General features: G+C 54.1%; 2 protein-coding genes across 2 annotated transcripts; one reads left to right on the top strand and one right to left on the bottom strand.

Moving 5' to 3' along the window:
- Nucleotides 1-4,565: 4,565 nt before the first annotated feature.
- Nucleotides 4,566-8,341, bottom strand: Rnd2 (Rho family GTPase 2). Its single transcript, XM_036196352.1, has 5 exons — nt 8,080-8,341; nt 7,498-7,585; nt 6,305-6,414; nt 5,570-5,704; nt 4,566-5,339 (listed from the first exon to the last, which is right to left on the bottom strand). Exons 1-5 carry the CDS (start codon nt 8,179-8,181, stop codon nt 5,091-5,093), a joined length of 684 nt encoding a protein of 227 aa, XP_036052245.1. The 5' UTR covers nt 8,182-8,341; the 3' UTR covers nt 4,566-5,090.
- Nucleotides 8,342-10,037: 1,696 nt separating this feature from the next.
- Vat1 (vesicle amine transport 1) lies at nt 10,038-17,425 on the top strand. The gene is made up of 6 exons (XM_036197139.1): nt 10,038-10,562; nt 13,057-13,264; nt 13,639-13,809; nt 13,918-14,007; nt 15,491-15,732; nt 15,887-17,425. Exons 1-6 carry the CDS (start codon nt 10,131-10,133, stop codon nt 15,968-15,970), a joined length of 1,227 nt encoding a protein of 408 aa, XP_036053032.1. The 5' UTR covers nt 10,038-10,130; the 3' UTR covers nt 15,971-17,425.
- Nucleotides 17,426-17,678: the final 253 nt, after the last annotated feature.

Below are 17,678 nucleotides of genomic sequence, written 5' to 3'. Positions count from 1 at the left end.
GGCCCTCAGCACCCACCTCGACTCCCACCTTTCTGTGCCCCTTTTGCAGGATGGTGGAAGTGCACAGATGCAGGGTGTTTACCGCCCCACGGGAGGTGATAGGAAGCAGTGATCCAGACCAAGCAACCTGGCAAACCAGACCATGGGGTCTCCCTCCTGCTAACACCCTTCCCCGTTCCCATCTGCCCCTCCCTTTTGTGGGTCAAGGCTGCCAGCTTCTGAATCTGCTTCATTATGCATTATGCTCTGGGGGAAGGGAGAGTCAGGGTGACGGGGTGTCTATGTGCATGAACATAAGGCCTCCGGGTTCATTCTGACACTGAATGAAAAACTCGCCAATTATTCGTCCAATCTCATTAATATGCAGACAGACATCTGTTATTTAGGAGTCAACAGCAGAGGCATTTTCTTGGGGGGAGGGGTACTTATGTATATCTCTCATCTCTAGCTATTGTAGGATAGCTGCTGGGGACTCACCCCATCCACCAGAATCTGGAGCACCCCTCTTTCCGACCTCACAGCAGCCTTGAGGAAGGGAAGTAGGTAGGTAGAGGTGGAGGGCCACCTGGAACTCAGCTGAAAGGAGGGAGGCAGAGAGGAGCCAAAATTATAGAGGAGACTACTAAGACAAAGAGCTGAGCCTCTTCTTGGGGAGGAGAGTGGAGCTGAGGAGAGAGCCGCACTAGGATGGCCTGTCAGGATCCTGATGTCTGCTGGGAAATTAAAGCCATGACTGCTTACTTGCCCTCCTCTTCAGGCCATTGGACAAATCGAGTGCATCTGGGTGGGTTGCTCTAGCAACATGGGGTCCTTAGCAACTCCAGAAAGCTGAGCATGGTAGCATATGCCTGTAATGCCAGTACTGCTGTGGTTGAGGCAGGAGGATTGCAAGTTGAAGGCCAGTCTAAATTACAGTAAGACCCTGCCTGAAGAACAGAAACAGCTGGGCATTGTGGTCCAAGCCTCTACCCCTCAAAAGAACCCTTTTCTGAGGCTTGCAGGAGCTGGGCCCACCCAGTGGTGTAGGCTGAGACAGGAGACATATATAGATATGAGGATTCATATCTACATATACAGAAAAAAATAAAAATTACCCAAGTGCGGTGGCACATACCTGTAATCTTCGTATTTGGGAGACAGAGGTAAGGTATACACATGTAAATGAGTTCCAGGTCAGACCAGCCAGGGCTACAAGATGAGACCCTGTCTCAGGATTTATTAAAAAAAAAAAAGGTACCAAACCCTGTGGCTGTGGGGGTCACGTGACAGGATGGACTGGATTAGGAACTGTGGCATGAGCAAACACATCCAGAGTCTTTTTTTTTTTTTTTTTTTTTTGGTTTTTGGTTTGGTGTTCGGATCCTCATGTGTATGAGTGTGCACTTGAGTGTGTATGTGCATGCGTTTGTACACTTATGCACTTGTGTGATACACAAGCGGAAGTCTGAGAACAAACTCAGATGTCTTTGCATAGGGCTCTTTCCATGGCTGACCCTCCCTCCAGAGAGGGTTAGAGTCACTGTTGGGGTTGGGGGCCTTCAAGGTTGCAGACAGGGTTTCTCTGTGCAGCTTTGCGCCTTTCCTGGATCTCGATCTGTAGACCAGGCTGGCCTCGAACTGAGTGCTGGGATTAAAGGCGTGTGCCACCAATGCCTGGCCACGTCCAGATTCTATTGCTTAAGCTCCACCCACTATGGTGGTGTTCAGATCCCCATGTGTATGGGTGTGCACTTGAGTGTGTGTGTGCATTTGAGTGTGTGCGTGCATGCGTGTGTGTGCACTTGTGTGTATGCATGCATGCGTTTGTGCACTCATGCATTTGTGTGGCACACAAGCGGAAGTCTGAGAACAAACTCAGATGTCTTTGCATAGGGCTCTTTCCATGACTGACCCTCCCTCCGGAGAAGGTTGGAGTCACTGTTGGGATTGGGGGCCTGCATAGGTTGCAGTGTTTGAGAAATTAACCCAGGAGTCTCCTACCCTACCCTGGCTGATTGCTGAGGTTAAAATACACTGACATCATCCCAGCATGGTTGGTTGTTTATTTCATTAAATGATTAACAAGGCAACAGTGGTGTCTAATTTGTGGGGGAAACAGCCACAGAGGAGGAAGCTGAGTCTAACTCTTGCATGTGGGGTAGGGGGTAGTTGTAAAGTTCCCTCCAGCCTGCAAGGACCTTTTTGAACCTAGGAACAGCCCCATTGCCTCTTCCCACCCAATGGGCTCCTAGGTCCTGAGACCCATCCTCTTCCCCAGAAATAGGTCTGGCAACACAGCCCTGCAGAGGGATCTGAATTCCCTTCCCACTGGTTTTGGAAATATATTAAACTTTGGGGTTTCCTCCAACTGATTTATCTTCCTAATTATGTTTGCTTTAGGCTGATATTGAAATGCATTTGCATTCTCTAAGCATAAATGGTACCGGAGGAAGATTGGGGGAATAAAGAGGTGCAAACGTTCTGCACTGTGGTGGCCACAGGCTTGAGCCTGCATTGTATTAGGTAGTCCAAGAGAAGTCCCCTGCCAAACATTTCAAGTCAGTTTTTCTTTGTTTTTCTTTTTGGTTTTTCGAAAGAGGGTTTCTCTATGTAGCCCTGGCTGTCCTGGAACCCACTCTGTAGACCAGGCTAGCCTCGAACTCACAGAGATCTGCCTGCCTCTGCCTCCTGAGTGCTGAAATTAAAAGTGTGTGCCATCACTGCCAGCTCAAGTCAATTTTTTTAGGATGGGGAGAATCTCATTCTGTAGCTCATGCTGGTTTTGTTTGAACTCTGAGCAATCCTCTTGCCTCACCCTCCTTACTGTGATTTACAGGCACTAACCACCTTACAAGTTCATTTTTATAGCAAGTCCGTACTGGGGAAAAATCAGTCTTGTGGGAGAGACAGAGCCCCAGGCCTCTCCAGCATCTCTTGGTTCAGGATTTAGGGCCCTTGAGAAAGGTCTTAAGAGTCATCCCCTAGCCGGGCGATGGCGCACGCCTTTAATCCCAGCACACGGGAGGCAGAGCCAGGTGGATCTATGCGAGTTTGAAGCCAGCCTGGGCTACAGAGTGAATTCCAGGAAAGGCGCTGAAGCTATACTGAGAAACCCTGCCTAAAAAAACAAACAAACAAACAAACAAACAAAAAAAGAGTCATCCTCTAACCAGCTCCAGCTGAGGGGATAGGATGTCTAGTATCTAGACTCCCTTAGATTGGGGGAGAAGGCTTGGGATAGGAGTCTCACAGGAGATGGTGAGAAGCGGAAAAGGGCAGTTCAGTAAGCCAGAAAATGGGGAAGAAGTTCCTGCCCAGGGAATAGGATCTGGCAGAGGGAAAGGAGAGAGATTTTCTATGTCATATCTCATGGAGCCCAAACCTTTGATCTCCACCACCTCATCCATCCAACAACACCAAATCTGAACACTTCAGCCTGAGAACCCTGTTGGCTCCTCACAAGGAAGTGCTGACTCCCTTGTGGACTCTTGCGTGGCCTCACAGGACCTTTCCACCCTTGCTGTCCCTCCCTACCGTGGGAGCCCTGCTTCGCCACGCTCACTCTATGTCTGCATCTTCTGCACCTAGGCCAAGGGTACCCCCACACTAACTCCCTCAGGACTTACTGGCTCAGGGAGCCCCACAGCAGCCTGTGTGTGTGTACAGGGTCCCTCAGCCAAGGTACCTCTCTTTCCTACTGGGCCACCCTCCAGAAGCTCAGAGATTGTCTTCGTCTCTCAATCCAGCGTGTGGCACCGTTGGCACAGTGCATGCTTGGTGAGTGCAGGGAGGGGTGGAGTGAGTAGGGGGGCAAGGGGGGACCCCACCAGATGGGAGGGTAATGCCTGCCTCCATTGTCTCCCAACATGTCTGGGAGAACTGGATGGGATGGAGTTGGGGGAAGGGAAGAGCCGCGGATGGTTCCTAGGGGAGAATGTCACCAAAAAGAGGCCAGTGGGACCAGAGCCAGGGAGGGAATACAGGACAATCTGAAACCAGACTCCCAAGAAAACAGACCAGCACTGTCCTTGCTGACAAGTACTCCGGCCATCGCCTCCACCAGCTTTCATTCTGGGGTGGGGATGACTCTCGATTACAGATGATGCCCCCCCCCAATCATTAAGGAGCTCAAGGTAGAACTGAGGGGAGTCAATGTTTGGGTCCTTGTAGACTTAGTAACCCTTAGTCAACTTCACCTTACTCAGGGTTCAGATTCAGTGATGTGTGGGGGCTTTCAATGCCCTTCCTATCTTCATAATCCCTAGGGCATCAGCAGGCTGCAAGCCAAGGGTAGAGATGGTGAACAAGGGGCTTGTACCACTTTTAACAGGCCCTCTGCCATGCTAGCAGGACACCCAGCCAGGCTGAGTAATGCTGTACATCAGTTCACTCCAAGACATCCCCCTGCCCCAGCCCCTGCCCACAGTAACTGGAATAAAGAGTTCCAAGGTATTTCACTCTCCCACCCCTGGCTTCTAAACTTCAGATTCTTCAGTACGTGGCTTTCCCCCTGTGTTTTCTCTGTGGGCAAGGATGCTGGTAGATTGGGAGTTTATGAATAAAAGGAACAGAACTAAGTCCATAGCTGATTTCCATGGTCATGGGCTTTATTTGCGGACTGCTGGGGAAGGGGAAAGCTAGCGCTGGTTGCTGGGTTGATGGTTGGAAAGGACTTCTTGCTTTAAAATTTAGTGCGTGTTGCCTGAAGGTTAGAATGTGTGAGAACAGATGGAGAAGTGAGAGGAAAGAAGAGAAGGGCATCCGTGGACACTTTCCTTAGGGAAGGCAGGCAGGATATGGGAACTAGGGTAAGAAGGGAGATACACTTTATATAGAAGACTCATCCAACGTCATTGCTTGACACTGGCTTCCCGCGAACACCCACCTGCCCCATCAAGTTCATGCTCCAGCCGCCCACCCTGTTAGCCCTCTCAGCTACTGGCAGAAAGGGGGATGAGCGTGTGGAGAATGGTGACACCCTTCTGTCCTCTAGCTCCTCCAACCAGAATTGCTCCTCTGCCTGCCAGGGTCAGGAGGTCAAAAAGTCCAGGAGCAGGCAGGGGAACAGTTGTATCTCTCATCCCCTTTTTTCTATGGCCCACTGCAGCCCCTCACATAAGGTTGCAGCTCTTGGCTCGATCCTTATGTATCTCGCCCTCACTGCCCTGGTCTGGCCTTCCCGACAGCTGAGTGGATCTCTGTAGTCCCCGGCGAGAGTCAGTACGGCGCAGCTGCCTGTGGCCACGGCCAAGGGAGGCCACTGTGGCCACATGGAAGACATCCCTGACGCTGCGCTCTGAAGATCGGGAGGAGCACTCAACGTAGGACACAGCCCCCACCTGCTTGGCCAGCACGGTGCCCTGGAAAAGAGAGGGGTGGGTGGGAATTTTACAGGGCTTTGCCCATGCTTCAGAAAGGAGCGTGAAGGCTGTGGGCTAGGGTTGCAGGCCAGAGCTGGGAAAGAATCAAGGGTTAGGGTCAGAGGTTACAGCAAAAGGATGAACCATGTGGGATGTCTTTAAATCAGAGCCCAAACCCAGCATGGGTGAGAGGTCCAGGCTGGGATTAAGTTGCAGGTTATAGGCCTCACCTGCTCATGTGTAACAGGGATAAGTCTCTGCTTGGATAGCTCCCTCAGTGTGGCCAGGTCAGTCCTCATGTCCAGTTTACAGCCAACCAGCACCACCTTGGCATTGGGGCAAAATTCCTGAGTCTCTCCTTGCCACTAGTTGGGGGTGGAAAATAAGAGTTATGAAGAGGTGGAGGGAGACATAGGGAAAAGCCTGAGCCACGCATGCAGAAGTCACTTGGACTCTCCTGGGTGAGGCGAAGCTCTCTTTGGGTTGAGACCAGGACAGTAGAGAAGACAGTGAAAAGCTTCGATGAAGACCCCAGGGCTGTGTGTCAGCCTGGAACCTTCCCTTTCTCACTCCTCTTTCCTATACTTTGTCCCGAGAACAGACCAACCACACCGGAACTACGGATGGATGCCCTAACTTCTGTGCTGTCCGACATAGGCTTTCCAGGCTTTTCTTATGGAAATGATGGCCTGGACAGGAGGTCACAGGGCTTTCCAAAGCCCCAGGACTGGCATTCCCAACCCTTCCATCCAGGGCTTCCACAGCCAAGGAGATAGGGAAGGCAGATGGGCAGCCCGAGTCTCATCTCCCCAGATGCCATTTCCAGCTCCCAGGACTGATTTGCAGGTGGAGTAGAGGGATGCCAGCTCTAGCCACGAGCCATCCGAGGGACACGCCGTGATTCCCTCCTCCTGGGTCATGTGCCCAGTCCCCTCACTAGTGTCCCTGTGTCCCCAGGCTCCCACCTTCTTGAGAACACTGTCCAGGGTTTCTGGCCGGCTAATGTCAAAGCAGATAAGCACAGCATCAGAGTCTGGGTAGGCCAGAGGCCGGACATTATCATAGTAAGAAGAACCTGAGGGAAGAAAGAGAGTAAGCTGATAAGGCTCCTGAGTGGGTGGGAGGCCTGGAAGGGAATGAGGGACCAAACTGACAATGAGCAAGCAGAGAATGGAAGAGTGGCCTTTAACACCCGTCACGGAGCATGTTTTGAGACTGGCAGAGGGGAGCAGACAGTGGGAAACAGATCGCCTCTCCCTTATGGGTTTCTCTAACAGTAATAATCTGTAACTTTCTGGAGTTTGGAAACCCTTTAAGAATCTCAGAAAGGCCAGGCCAAGGTGGCACACACCTTTAATCCCCACACTCGGAAGACAGAGCCAGGTGGATCTCTGTGAGTTCGAGGCCAGCCTGGTCTACAGAAGGAAATCCAGGACAGGCACCAAAACTACATGGAGAAACCCTGAAAGAATCTCAGGCCAGGTAATGGTGGTGCATGCCTTTAATCCCAGCACTCGGGAGGCAGAGGCAGGTGGATCTCTGTGAGTTCAAGACCAACCTGGGCTACAGAGTGAGTTCCAGGAAATGTGCAAAGCTACACAGAGAAACCCTGTCTCAGAAAAAAAAAAAGAATCTTAGAAAATCTACCAATATTCCAACAAATCTTGTGCGTGCTTTCTGGGCTTTGATGACACATGCTCAAAAGTCCTCCAGGGAACCTAGTCAAAATAAAAACCCTTCCCATGGGGTTGGAACAGGGACAGGGAAAGAGTGTTCCTGTTCTCTTGGGACTCCAGTTCAGTCTAGGGAAAGAAAAAAAACTACTTTCCACCACCACCCTCCCCCCACCCAGAAATTCTAAATAGCTCTCCTAAACCCGTCCCCATTCCCTAAGAAACATGTTCCAAAATAAGTCATTTCTTCCCAAGCTCCTTGGGTACGCAGAACCCAGCTGCCAGGTTCAGATATTAGGCTTTTTACTTCAGAACATGGTTTCTGCCGGGCACAAGAAACTATGCCTCAGTTTCCCTGGCTCAAAACAGAAATTGATGGTCTAAAATTGAATGGATGTCTGCGCTAACCTGGAATCTACGGGTCTAGCTAAGAGGCTAGGGTAAGAGACCTTGGCAGTCAGGGTGACCCCAAGGGGCTCAGCTACCTGAAGTATCCCACATGTTGAGCTCAATGCGGCGCTTGTCGATCTCGAAGCTTGCACTGTAGTTCTCGAACACGGTAGGGACATAACTCTGCAGACACGGATGGGTCAAAATGAGAGCAGCTCCCCAGTCCTCACCCTGACAACTGCTCTCCTCCCTCGACACCCGGTCCTGCCCGACCGATCCCTAGACAGAAGTTGGTCTGAGGCTGGACTAAGGGAAGATCCGGGGAGCTACTGCCTCGACCTCCACGGAATCCAAAGGTAGACTCTCAGACCCCCTCGGGGTTCCTTCAGTCCTCAGTCCTTTCCCTCCCGGATGCCCAGGACCTCCGACGTTCTCCCAGAGCGCCATCCCGGATCCTCTGATGCTCCCAAGCCCCATCCATTTCACCGCGTTCCTTGATTCCTTCCACTCCAAGCCTCTGCAGTCCTCTCAGAGCCCCCCAACGCCTCTTTACCCTCCTCAGAGCCTCTTTCTGTCGTCCCTGGTTGCCCTGGTACCGGTTTCCAGCGGGCCCCGGAGCCCCTGTCACCCACTCCCTGCAGCCTCGGTGCCCCTCTCTCCAGACGCCAGTTCCTCACCCCGGGGTAGGCGTCCTTGGCGAACACCTGCAGCAGCGCTGTCTTGCCGCACTCCGCGTCCCCGACCACTACGATCTTGCAGCGGCCGCTCTGCCCCTCCATAGTCCCGGCTACGCGCCGGCCCCCCACGCCGCCCCCCTCCCGGGCCCCGCCGCCGCCTCCTCTGCCGCCTCCTCCCCCGCCGCTGCAGCTGCAGCCTCTCGGGCCGCCGACACCGGCATCTCGCGGGCCCGCGCCGAGCCCCCGCCCGGGGCTGCGGGCCCCCTCTGCCCCGCCCCTAGCCCGCGGGCCGCGCCCCCGGCCCCGCCCCCTACCGCACCGCCGAGGGGCGGGGCCCGGGATGGGGCGGGGCCTGGGAGGGGATGGTGGAAGGGCAGATCCGACCCTAGCTCGCTGCGGTGACCCCAGGAGCGCCTGACGGGGGTGGAGGCCAGCGAGCCCGGCTAAATTGAGTTCCTTAGGAGTGGAGGCGGAGCCGACTAGGGGTGAAGTTCTGAAGGGTCTTGTGCGAAGCTACACACGCTAGCGCGAGGCTTGGGCCTTCCGTGTGCCCACGCGTGCACGCAGGTGTGCTAGTGCGGACACGCGCGGCGGCAGCCATCTACTTCCTGAACACAGGGGGGCGTGAGGTATCAGGAAAGGGAGGGCTTTTGATTTTTGTCTCCCTCCTCCACTCTCGGGTCCAGGCAGGGTTCAGGGAAATGGAAGTACCGACCCTAAGCACTCCCACCCCACATTAGTGACATCATAGCTTTCCGTCTCCCTAGCAACGGGTGGCCGGATCTGGGCCTACAGCAACTTCACTGTGGGCCTGGACCGTCCTAGAAGCGTGGACTGAGTTCCTCTATCCAAGTACTGGGTGGAAAGTTTTAGGGGAGCGTTTGCGTCCTCTGGTGGACATTTTGGTGGAGAGAGAAAAGGAAGACTCAGAACCGGGTGACAGCTCTGCGGGGGCCTTACTGGGCGTGGTGCTGCATGACTTTAATCCCAGTACTTGGGAGGCAGAAGCAGACAGATCTCTCTCAGTCCCAGGCTAGCCGGGTCTATATAAATTCCAAGATATCCAAGACTACAGAGAGACCCTGTCTCAAAGAAAGAAAGAAAAAGAGAGGGAGGGAGAGAGGGAGGAAGGAAGGAAGGAAGAAAAGCAAGATCTTCCTTAAGCAGAGGATGCTCATTTAAATTTCATCTCGTTTTGAATAGCCCTGTAAGGATAACTAGAACACACAACATCATCACTATTTTACAGAAAGGAAGCAGACACACAGCACTGACAACCAAAACTGTCGAGTTTAAGAGTTTAAGCTAGAGATGTAGCTCATTGCCTGGCATTCATGAGGCTCTGGGTTCTATCTTCAATACCAACAAAAGGAAGAGAGTGAGAAAGAAAAGGGAGAGCGGTGGCGCACGCCTTTAACCACAGCACCCAGGAGGCAGAGACAGGTGGACCTCTGTGAGTTCAAAGCCAGCCTCCTCTACATAGCAGGTTCCAGGACAGCCAGGGCTACATAGTGAGAGCCTGTCTTGGAGATTCTCACATGTGTAATTTGCCACTGAAAGACTACAGTAAGTGAAGTCTGCTTACTACTAGTGGGTAGAGTCAGAATCTGGGGCACAATTCCACCGGGTTCTGATCCACAGGTGACTAGCTCCCCAAATCTAATTTAAAATCAGATTTTTGGATTATTCTTATTATCCATGACAGCTTTTAATTCGTATAAGGCTTACTATGAGTAAATCAAGCCTCCGTCCCTCCATGCTCCAGAATCTCCTCATGCTTACCAGTCCACACACACATACACCACCTCCCCTCCTCCGCCTCCCCTCCACCCGCATCGCTAAGTCCTTCAGCGCTCTCTCCCAGCTCGGTCAGCAGAGGGCCTAGCCCTTTAAGTCCGTGCACGAAGCTCCACCCCCCGGACCAAGGCCCCGCCCCAGGGTCCCGCCCCACCCACTGGTGTCCGCAGCCCGCTCCCTTCCTGACGCGTGTCCCGCCCTCCTCGCCGGGCACCCTTTCTGGACAGCTGGGAGCGCACGTCGGGAGTCTAGCCATGTCTGCCGAGAGGGAGGCAGCCGAGGCGGCCACTGCGGCGGCGGCGGCCGAGGCCGGGGCCGGGGCCGGGACCGGGGCGGGGGCCGGGGAGGATGCGTCTTCGCAGCCCCCGACAGTGGAGGTGGCGAGCGACCCGCAGCCGCCCCCGGCCCCCGAGGCGTCGGCCTCCGACTCGGCCCCGCCGCTGCGCTGCTTGGTACTCACCGGTTTCGGTGGCTACGACAAGGTGAAGCTGCAGAGCCGGCCGGCCGCGCCCCCGGCCCCGGGTCCCGGTCAGCTGACGCTGCGCGTTCGAGCCTGCGGGCTCAACTTCGCCGACCTCATGGCCCGCCAGGGGCTGTACGACCGGCTGCCTCCGCTGCCGGTCACCCCCGGCATGGAGGGCGCGGGGGTAGTGGTGGCCGTGGGCGAGGGTGTCGGCGACCGTAAGGTGAGCGGCAGCGAGGCAGGAGTGTGGGCGCGTACCGGGGGTGTGGCCGGACGGGGCAGCCTGCGAGGACGCGGGGTGGACTCACTTGGGACGCCGCATGGGAAAAGCAGTTTTATGTCTTGGCGCTTAGAGGAAAAGGGGTGCCTGGGGACTGGCGACAGCGTTATGGCCCCTTCCCCAACCATTTTTGAGTAGTGGCCGCCGCCCCAAGCGGAGTTCTGGGTGGGTGGGGGGGAACAATAAAGCGATCAGGCGCATGCGCAAGATGACCTGCTCGCCCCCTCCCCCTAGTAAAACCACACCTGTGTACCCCTGCCCACTAAACACTCCCCGGGCAGTTGTGGTCTGCGACTGAGTGGTGACTGGCTCCCGCTTACCCTCCAGAGGGAGCTTTGAGAAGCTGTGTAGCCGGGGTTAGGCGGGGGCGCAGGAGGCTGTGCCAGAGCGCTAGTCACATGCAGCCCCGTGGTGTATGGGGGTGTATGGCGGCCCCTCCCCGAGCTGGGCCAGAGGGGACACACCCATCATGGAGCAGAGAGAGAGCCTTGCTCCCCCCCACCCCACGGGCCTTACACTACTACTCAGGTTTTTGGCGTTAGGGGAGGCGAGATCGGGCTCCCATCTTTGTCTTGGGCTCTCTCTCTCGTGACTGCAACACCATCTCATCTCCAGTGACTCAGCGGGCAGGCCACGACCCGGGGCTACCCTTGGGAATTTCCGGCCCTTTCGGAGGACCCCAGCCTCTGCCATCCGGGGCGGGTGGAGCCCATTTGGACTAGGGTAGAGAGGTGTGGCACCTTGAGCAGGTTGGCCCAGCTTTGCCGGTCTGTTTCTCATTTATCATTAATCGCAGCCATAACCTCGGCCACACGAGACTTAACAGATGACCAGCTTTTTGAGAGATCTGGGGGGTGAGGCCTCTTCATATCATGTGTTCAGGGGTTTCTTTTCGAATCCAGCACCTTCAGGAGAGGCCTCTCCAAAGCAGACTTCAAATCTCGCCTTTACTGTCCTGTGGGTTTGCTGGATTTGTTGAACATGCGAACAGCCCCTCCTTACAGTCCTTCTCCATGACTCCAGCTGTGGTCCCACTATTGCCCTGACTTAGAAATAATCCTTTTCTTGGATGATGCTAAAAGGAATGGGAGCGGGGAGGAGGGTGAAAGGGGAAGTTAATAGTTGGAGTTACTGCTGAAGGCCACCCATCTATCCACTCCTCCCCACACTTTCCGCCTGGTAAATACAGGATATCCTGCCGAAGGCAAGAATCTGCTGTAATCCTGGATTCTGTGGGGAGGGCTTTCCCACCCTCTTGGTGGCTGTGTTGGGGAGGGGTCATGGCCCTGAGCTGGGAGGGCTAAAGGTTAGGGATGAGCCAGACCACTTGACAGTCGTTCTAGAGTGCGTCTGGTGCTGGCCGTTAGTCTGACCGGAAATTATTCTGGTGCTAGCTCTCTTGGGTTGTTACTGTATCTACTAGACTTGAGTTTTGAGGCTTCCTTCCCCTGACCTCACCCCCAGGCCAGAACTCACAGAAAAGGTGTCCTCTTCAGTGGAGTGTGGGGACTTGATGACATGGAAAACGGCCTATGGAGGGTTTTAATCTCCTACCCTGTGGACACTGAATTTCCTGCAGGAGCTAAGATGGGCCCTGATTGTCTAGGACAGCTCCCACACTTCTCTGCGCACTCTTCGGAGTCAGGCTGACTGAGACTCTTCCCTCCTCCTGCTGGAGTTGCTGGAAGGATTCTTCTGTCTCTGTCCCCTCTCCTCCTGCTGAGAGACCCTCATGCAAGGGCCTGAGAACCAAAGACACTGCCTGCCTTTTCCTTGGGGCTGGGGTGGGTTGCCTCTTCTGGGATGGGTTGGGTTGCCCCTTTCGTGCCATATCTGGGTGCATGTTTTTCTAGGGTTGCCGCTGTTAGCTGCCCCTGGGGTGATCACATCCAACCATTTACAGCTCAGGCACATTTACCTGCATCGACTATTGTTAGGTGACATTGCTAATACTAACTGTATGAAAGACAGTGTGCTGAGTGTTACTGAATGTTGGGTTGCTTTTCTCCTATTTAATTCTTACAATTCCCTGATGCAGATAAGAAAACTGGTTAAATAATTTTTATTTGCTCCAGGCCTCATTGTCATTAAAATGGTGGGGCCCACTTTTGCAATCAAAGCAGTTTGATCTCTTTGACAATACTTAACACTTGCCCTAACTGGAAGTTTCTTGCGTTCAGGGACCTTGCACAATAATGAAGTGTCCAATCTGTTACTAGTAGATAAGGATGGCCCAGAGCTGATGTGAGGATTGATTGAACGATCCCATATGAAGTACTAAACACTCAGTAAACGACACTGTTGTTGTTAATATGCGACCACTGCTGCTGCACCTACTGCTGTTTTATGTCCAAAGGTCTGGGCCATGATGAAGGCCAGTAAGTCACCTGTGGGTTAAGGAATGAATAATCAAATGATATTCTTCCGTTTTTTTAAGGCAGGGGACCGGGTGATGGTGTTGAATCGGTCAGGGATGTGGCAGGAGGAGGTCACCGTGCCATCAGCCCAGACTTTCCTGATGCCTGAGGCCATGACCTTTGAGGAAGCGGCTGCTTTGTTGGTCAATTATATCACCGCCTACATGGTTCTCTTTGATTTCGGCAACCTAAGGCCTGGCCACAGCGTCTTGGTACACATGGCTGCAGGTGACAGGTCCCTTCCTTTCTTACCCCACCCTCATTTCCCTTCCAGGGGCCCCTTCTGGAGTCTGTCTGGTTTGTTGTCATGGTAACACCAGGCTGCCTGGCCTGTGGAGCCCAGAGGCCTCTGCAGTATAGTTGCCGTGGTAACATTTAGACACCAGGTCCAGCCTGCTGTCCTTAGCAACGTGCCTACACCCCACACCTTTTCCTGTCCAGTCTCCTTCTCTCCGGTTCTCAAATATGGAATTTGAATGTGGGCCCCCGAAGGAGTTGAGGCACAGTGAATGTGACAGACTGACTGACTGGGTCTTGGGGGGGCGGGGCTGGTGTGCAGAAAAACGGTAGCTAAGTGACTCTGTACCCACCCTGTGCTGCAGGTGGTGTGGGCATGGCCGCCCTACAGTTGTGCCGCACCGTGGAGAACGTGACAGTGTTCGGAACAGCCTCAGCCAGCAAGCATGAGGTGCTGAAGGAGAATGGGGTCACACACGCCATTGACTACCACACAACTGACTATGTGGATGAAATCAAGAAGATCTCCCCCAAAGGTGGGAGCAGGGCCTGGGAGTGGGGAGGACAGCACAGGACAGGGCCGGGCCCGTTTCCAGATCCGTGGATATTAATGTTCTTCACCCCTGGGTCTTACTCTGTGACAGGAGTAGACATCGTCATGGACCCCCTGGGTGGCTCAGACACTGCCAGGGCCTACCACCTCCTCAAACCTATGGGCAAAGTTGTCACTTACGGTGAGTCGTTAGTTCTCTCACATGCAGAGAGGTAACGCGGGGCAGGAGGGTGGGACTAATTAATAATGGAATCCCATTAATAGGGTGGGATACGGGGGGCCTGAGCATCAGGGTTTGGAAGGGTCCTGGATATTAGAATGGGCTTGCTGCCTCTGGGTTCTCTTTCACGACTTTTCCTGTGAGTCATAATTCTGCATTCCCATGTGGGGATTATCTCTATCTAATGCAGACCCAGCTGCTCCGCCTCCCTCCTGCAGTGTCTCCTGGGCAAACTGGACTTTCATTTTAAAACCCACTGTACACAAAAAGGCAAATATGGAAATGAGAGAAATTGTGGGGAAGAGCCTGTGCTCTCTCTCTCTCTGCCAAGGGCTCCCGATTCTTCTGTCTCCTGCCTGCATGTCCGGGGTGCTGAGGTTATGGGAATGCAGCACCATTCCTAGTGCAAAGAGTCTTTTCCATCTCTTCCTCCTCCTCCTTTTTCTTTTTCTTCCATACAGGGTCTCATTAAGTAGCTCTGGCTGGTCTGGAACTCAGAGATCCCCCTGCCTCTGCCTCCCCAGTGCTGGGATTACAGGCGTGTGCCACCACCACCTGGCTCTTTTTTTCTAAATAAAGTTTCAGTATCCTACCTTGGCTTCAAACCCACTTTTTTTTCTTTTCTTTTCTTTTTTTTGGGGGGGGGGATTTTTTGAGACGGTTTCTCTGTGTAGCTTTATGCCTGTCCTGAATTTCGCTCTGTAGACCAGGCTGGCCTCGAACTCACAGAGATCCGCTTGGCTCTGCCTCCCAAGTGCTGGGATTACAGGCGTGCGCCACCACCGCCCAGCCAAACCCACCTTTTAGTCAAGGATGAACTTGAACTTCTCATCTTGCCTCTACTTCCTAAATGCTGAGATTAGTGTTGGTACCACATACTTGATTTATAGAGTACAGGCCAGGCAAACACTCTACCACCTGAGCTACAGTCCCTTGTGTATGGACATATGGGTGCCATGGTGCCCTGGTGCACGTGTGGAACTCAGGACAGCTGGCAGGAGTCAGTGCTCTTCCTCCACCATATGGGCCCCAAGGATGAAACTCTGGTTGCCAAGCTTGGCACAGAGTCATCTTAAGGGCTCACGTTGTGTGTGTGTGTGTGTGTGTGTGTGTGTGTGTGTGTGTGTGTGTGTGTACGCGCATGTGCACGAGTGTGTACGTACATGTATGTGCATGTGTAGACAAATCTCAAGAGGCTGAGACTTGCCATGTAACTGAGAATGGCCTTGAACTCCTGACTCTCCTGCCTCTACCTCCTGAGTAGTGGGATTATAGGCTTGTGCCATTATATCTGCCAGAGAGGAAGAGTTACTTTGTGCCTGGTCACTGGGATTGTCCTGGTGTTGAGTGTGCAAGGAGATTTAGGAGCTAGACAAGCCTGGATTCAGACACACAGGGATGTACCTGGCAGCTGGATCATAAGCCATGTCACTCTGTCCTTTAGGAATGGCCAACGTACTGACTGGCCCCAAGCGGAACCTGATGGCCATGGCCCGCACTTGGTGGAACCAGTTCAGCGTGACAGCTCTGCAGCTGCTGCAGGCCAACCGAGCTGTGTGTGGTTTCCACCTGGGCTACCTGGAGGGTGAGGTGGAACTGATAAGTAGGGTGGTTACCCACCTCCTGGCTCTGTACAATCAGGGCCGCATCAAACCCCGAATTGACTCCGTCTGGCCCTTTGAGAAGGTGAGTGTGGTGACTCCAGGGAGGGTCTGGGTTGGACTCAGAAAGTGCAGAGACTCAGGAGAGGATCCTGGGAGCAGATGGGAACCGTCATCTTGGGGCTGGCTCTCTGAGATGGGACAGATGGCACCAGTAGTGATCTTCCCTTCCCATCCAGGTGGCTGATGCCATGAAGCAGATGCAGGAGAAGAAAAATGTGGGCAAGGTCCTCCTGGTTCCCGGACCTGAGAAGGAGACCTAGGCGAGGGGCTCGGGCCCTTGAGAGCCGGGAAGGGAGAAGATGGGAAGCCCTGTTGTGTTGCCTACCAGCCTCTCACATTTCATCCTCTGTCATGATGCTCTGCCCTCCCTCCCCAAAAGGTCACTGCTGATGACCGATTCCCTACTCTGAGCTTGCCCTTTGCTCAGGGCTGTCCCTCCCCCTTCCTGCCCTCAGAAGAGGTTGGGAAGTGACCACTTGGATGTCTGGGCCCTGCCAAGGGGACAGGAAGGGTCAGCAGGAGGCTGGCTGCTTCCTGCCCCCCCCCCCTCTCCCTGGGCCTGCCATGCTGCTTTTGTGCCAAGGTTAGCCAGTCCCGGAACCCCCCCCCCCCCCCCCCGTCCCGTCCCGTCCAGTCCCATGTACTTCCACCCCTGCCTCATCTCCCCTCCCGCCCCACCACCTCCCCAAAGAATCTAAGTGTCAGCTCAGGATGTGGGGCTAATCTGTGTGAGTCCAGCATGTACCTGTGTCTCCGTGGTGTCCAGGCAACCCAAGCTGAGTGCCCACCCCTAGACTTCATCAGTACCCAACCTTGTCTCCTGCCCCCAATTTCTCAAGCACAATTGGATTTCTTCCACCTCCAGTTTGCTGCCTTTAACCATGGCTGCCTCCTCCAGCAAGGGCAGGAATCAGACCAACTCCCTAGCTCACCACTCTGGGAGGGTACCCAGTACCCCTCCCTTCACTGAGGTCTCTGGATTTGTCTCAGTGCCTTAGCATTGGAAAACCTGTGCTTGTGTGTGTGTTGAGGGAGGGGGCAGCCCCATCTCCAGCTCCTTTCTCTTCTCCCCAGTGCCTTCCCTATCCTGGCGGAGCAGAGGCCTTACTCCTCCCCAGTCCTATAACACTGCCAAAAATCTGTGTACGTGCCAGGGGTGGGAGGGGCCGTTCCAGCCTCTGGGGATCAGTTGCTTTTGCTGTGGTCTGTGCCCTATGCCGTCCTACGTCTGGTGGTGGTGGTGGGGAAGAAAGACGCAGGAAGATGGACCGGCCAGAGTTCTGAGAGATACTGCTGGGTCTTATTCTGGGACCAAAGTGAGAATCCGAACACATTACCTTTGCTGACTGACTAGGGAGGCCGCTGCCTTCCCAGAGCCTAGAGGCAGCTTTGAGGTTCAGCCCCAAACTTTGTTTACAGTGGTGGGGGAGGAGGAGCCTGGGCAGGGAGCGAATGGGGTAGTTAAAAGGACCTGGGCTGCTGGAGCCAAAGTGGGGACCTTTAAGGCTGGGTAGGGGTAATCCCTCTGCTTCAGAGTTTGGATTTAGGGAGAGCTGCTACTCCAGCCTTGTCAGCGGGAGGGAGGGGGAGGGGCCGGCCACTCTGTCTTCTAAATGAGGCCTCCATGTAGGAAGTGCGATTTCTGCTTTTGTGCCCCCCACCCCATTACCACAGCTGCCTTTGTGTTTGTGTCAATAAAAAGCCAAACTCCCGAATTCTGACCAGATGTTGCTTGCTTTTAAGAGTGGTGGGAGCTGGGCAGTGGTGGCGCACGCCTTTAATCCCAGCACTCGGGAGGCAGAGGCAGGGGGATCTCTGTGAGTTCGAGGCCAGCCTGGTCTACAAAACGAGTTTCAGAACTGCCAGGGCACCCCTGTCTCTCAAGGGGAAACAGAAGTGGTGGAGAAAGTGAGTCAGTGGAAGACCACTGTTGTCCAGGTCTGGGTTCCTCCCCCTCCCGTGGCCAAG

The sequence above is a fragment of the Onychomys torridus genome, chromosome 8 (assembly GCF_903995425.1).
Source record: "Onychomys torridus chromosome 8, mOncTor1.1, whole genome shotgun sequence".
Taxonomy (NCBI): Eukaryota; Metazoa; Chordata; class Mammalia; order Rodentia; family Cricetidae; genus Onychomys; species Onychomys torridus.
This window is presented reverse-complemented; position numbering and strand designations above follow the sequence as displayed.

Excerpts from the sequence above, each read along its gene's own strand:
- Vat1 (XM_036197139.1), top strand. The coding sequence starts at position 10,131 with ATGTCTGCCGAGAGGGAGGCAGCCGAGGCGGCCACTGCGGCGGCGGCG. Across the intron at positions 13,810-13,917 it reads CAAGAAGATCTCCCCCAAAG|GAGTAGACATCGTCATGGAC; the intron begins GTGGGAGCAGGG and ends ACTCTGTGACAG. Across the intron at positions 14,008-15,490 it reads GGGCAAAGTTGTCACTTACG|GAATGGCCAACGTACTGACT; the intron begins GTGAGTCGTTAG and ends TCTGTCCTTTAG.
- Rnd2 (XM_036196352.1), bottom strand. The coding sequence starts at position 8,181 with ATGGAGGGGCAGAGCGGCCGCTGCAAGATCGTAGTGGTCGGGGACGCG. Across the intron at positions 6,415-7,497 it reads CAACATGTGGGATACTTCAG|GTTCTTCTTACTATGATAAT; the intron begins GTAGCTGAGCCC and ends TTCTTCCCTCAG. Across the intron at positions 5,705-6,304 it reads TGGACAGTGTTCTCAAGAAG|TGGCAAGGAGAGACTCAGGA; the intron begins GTGGGAGCCTGG and ends ACCCCCAACTAG.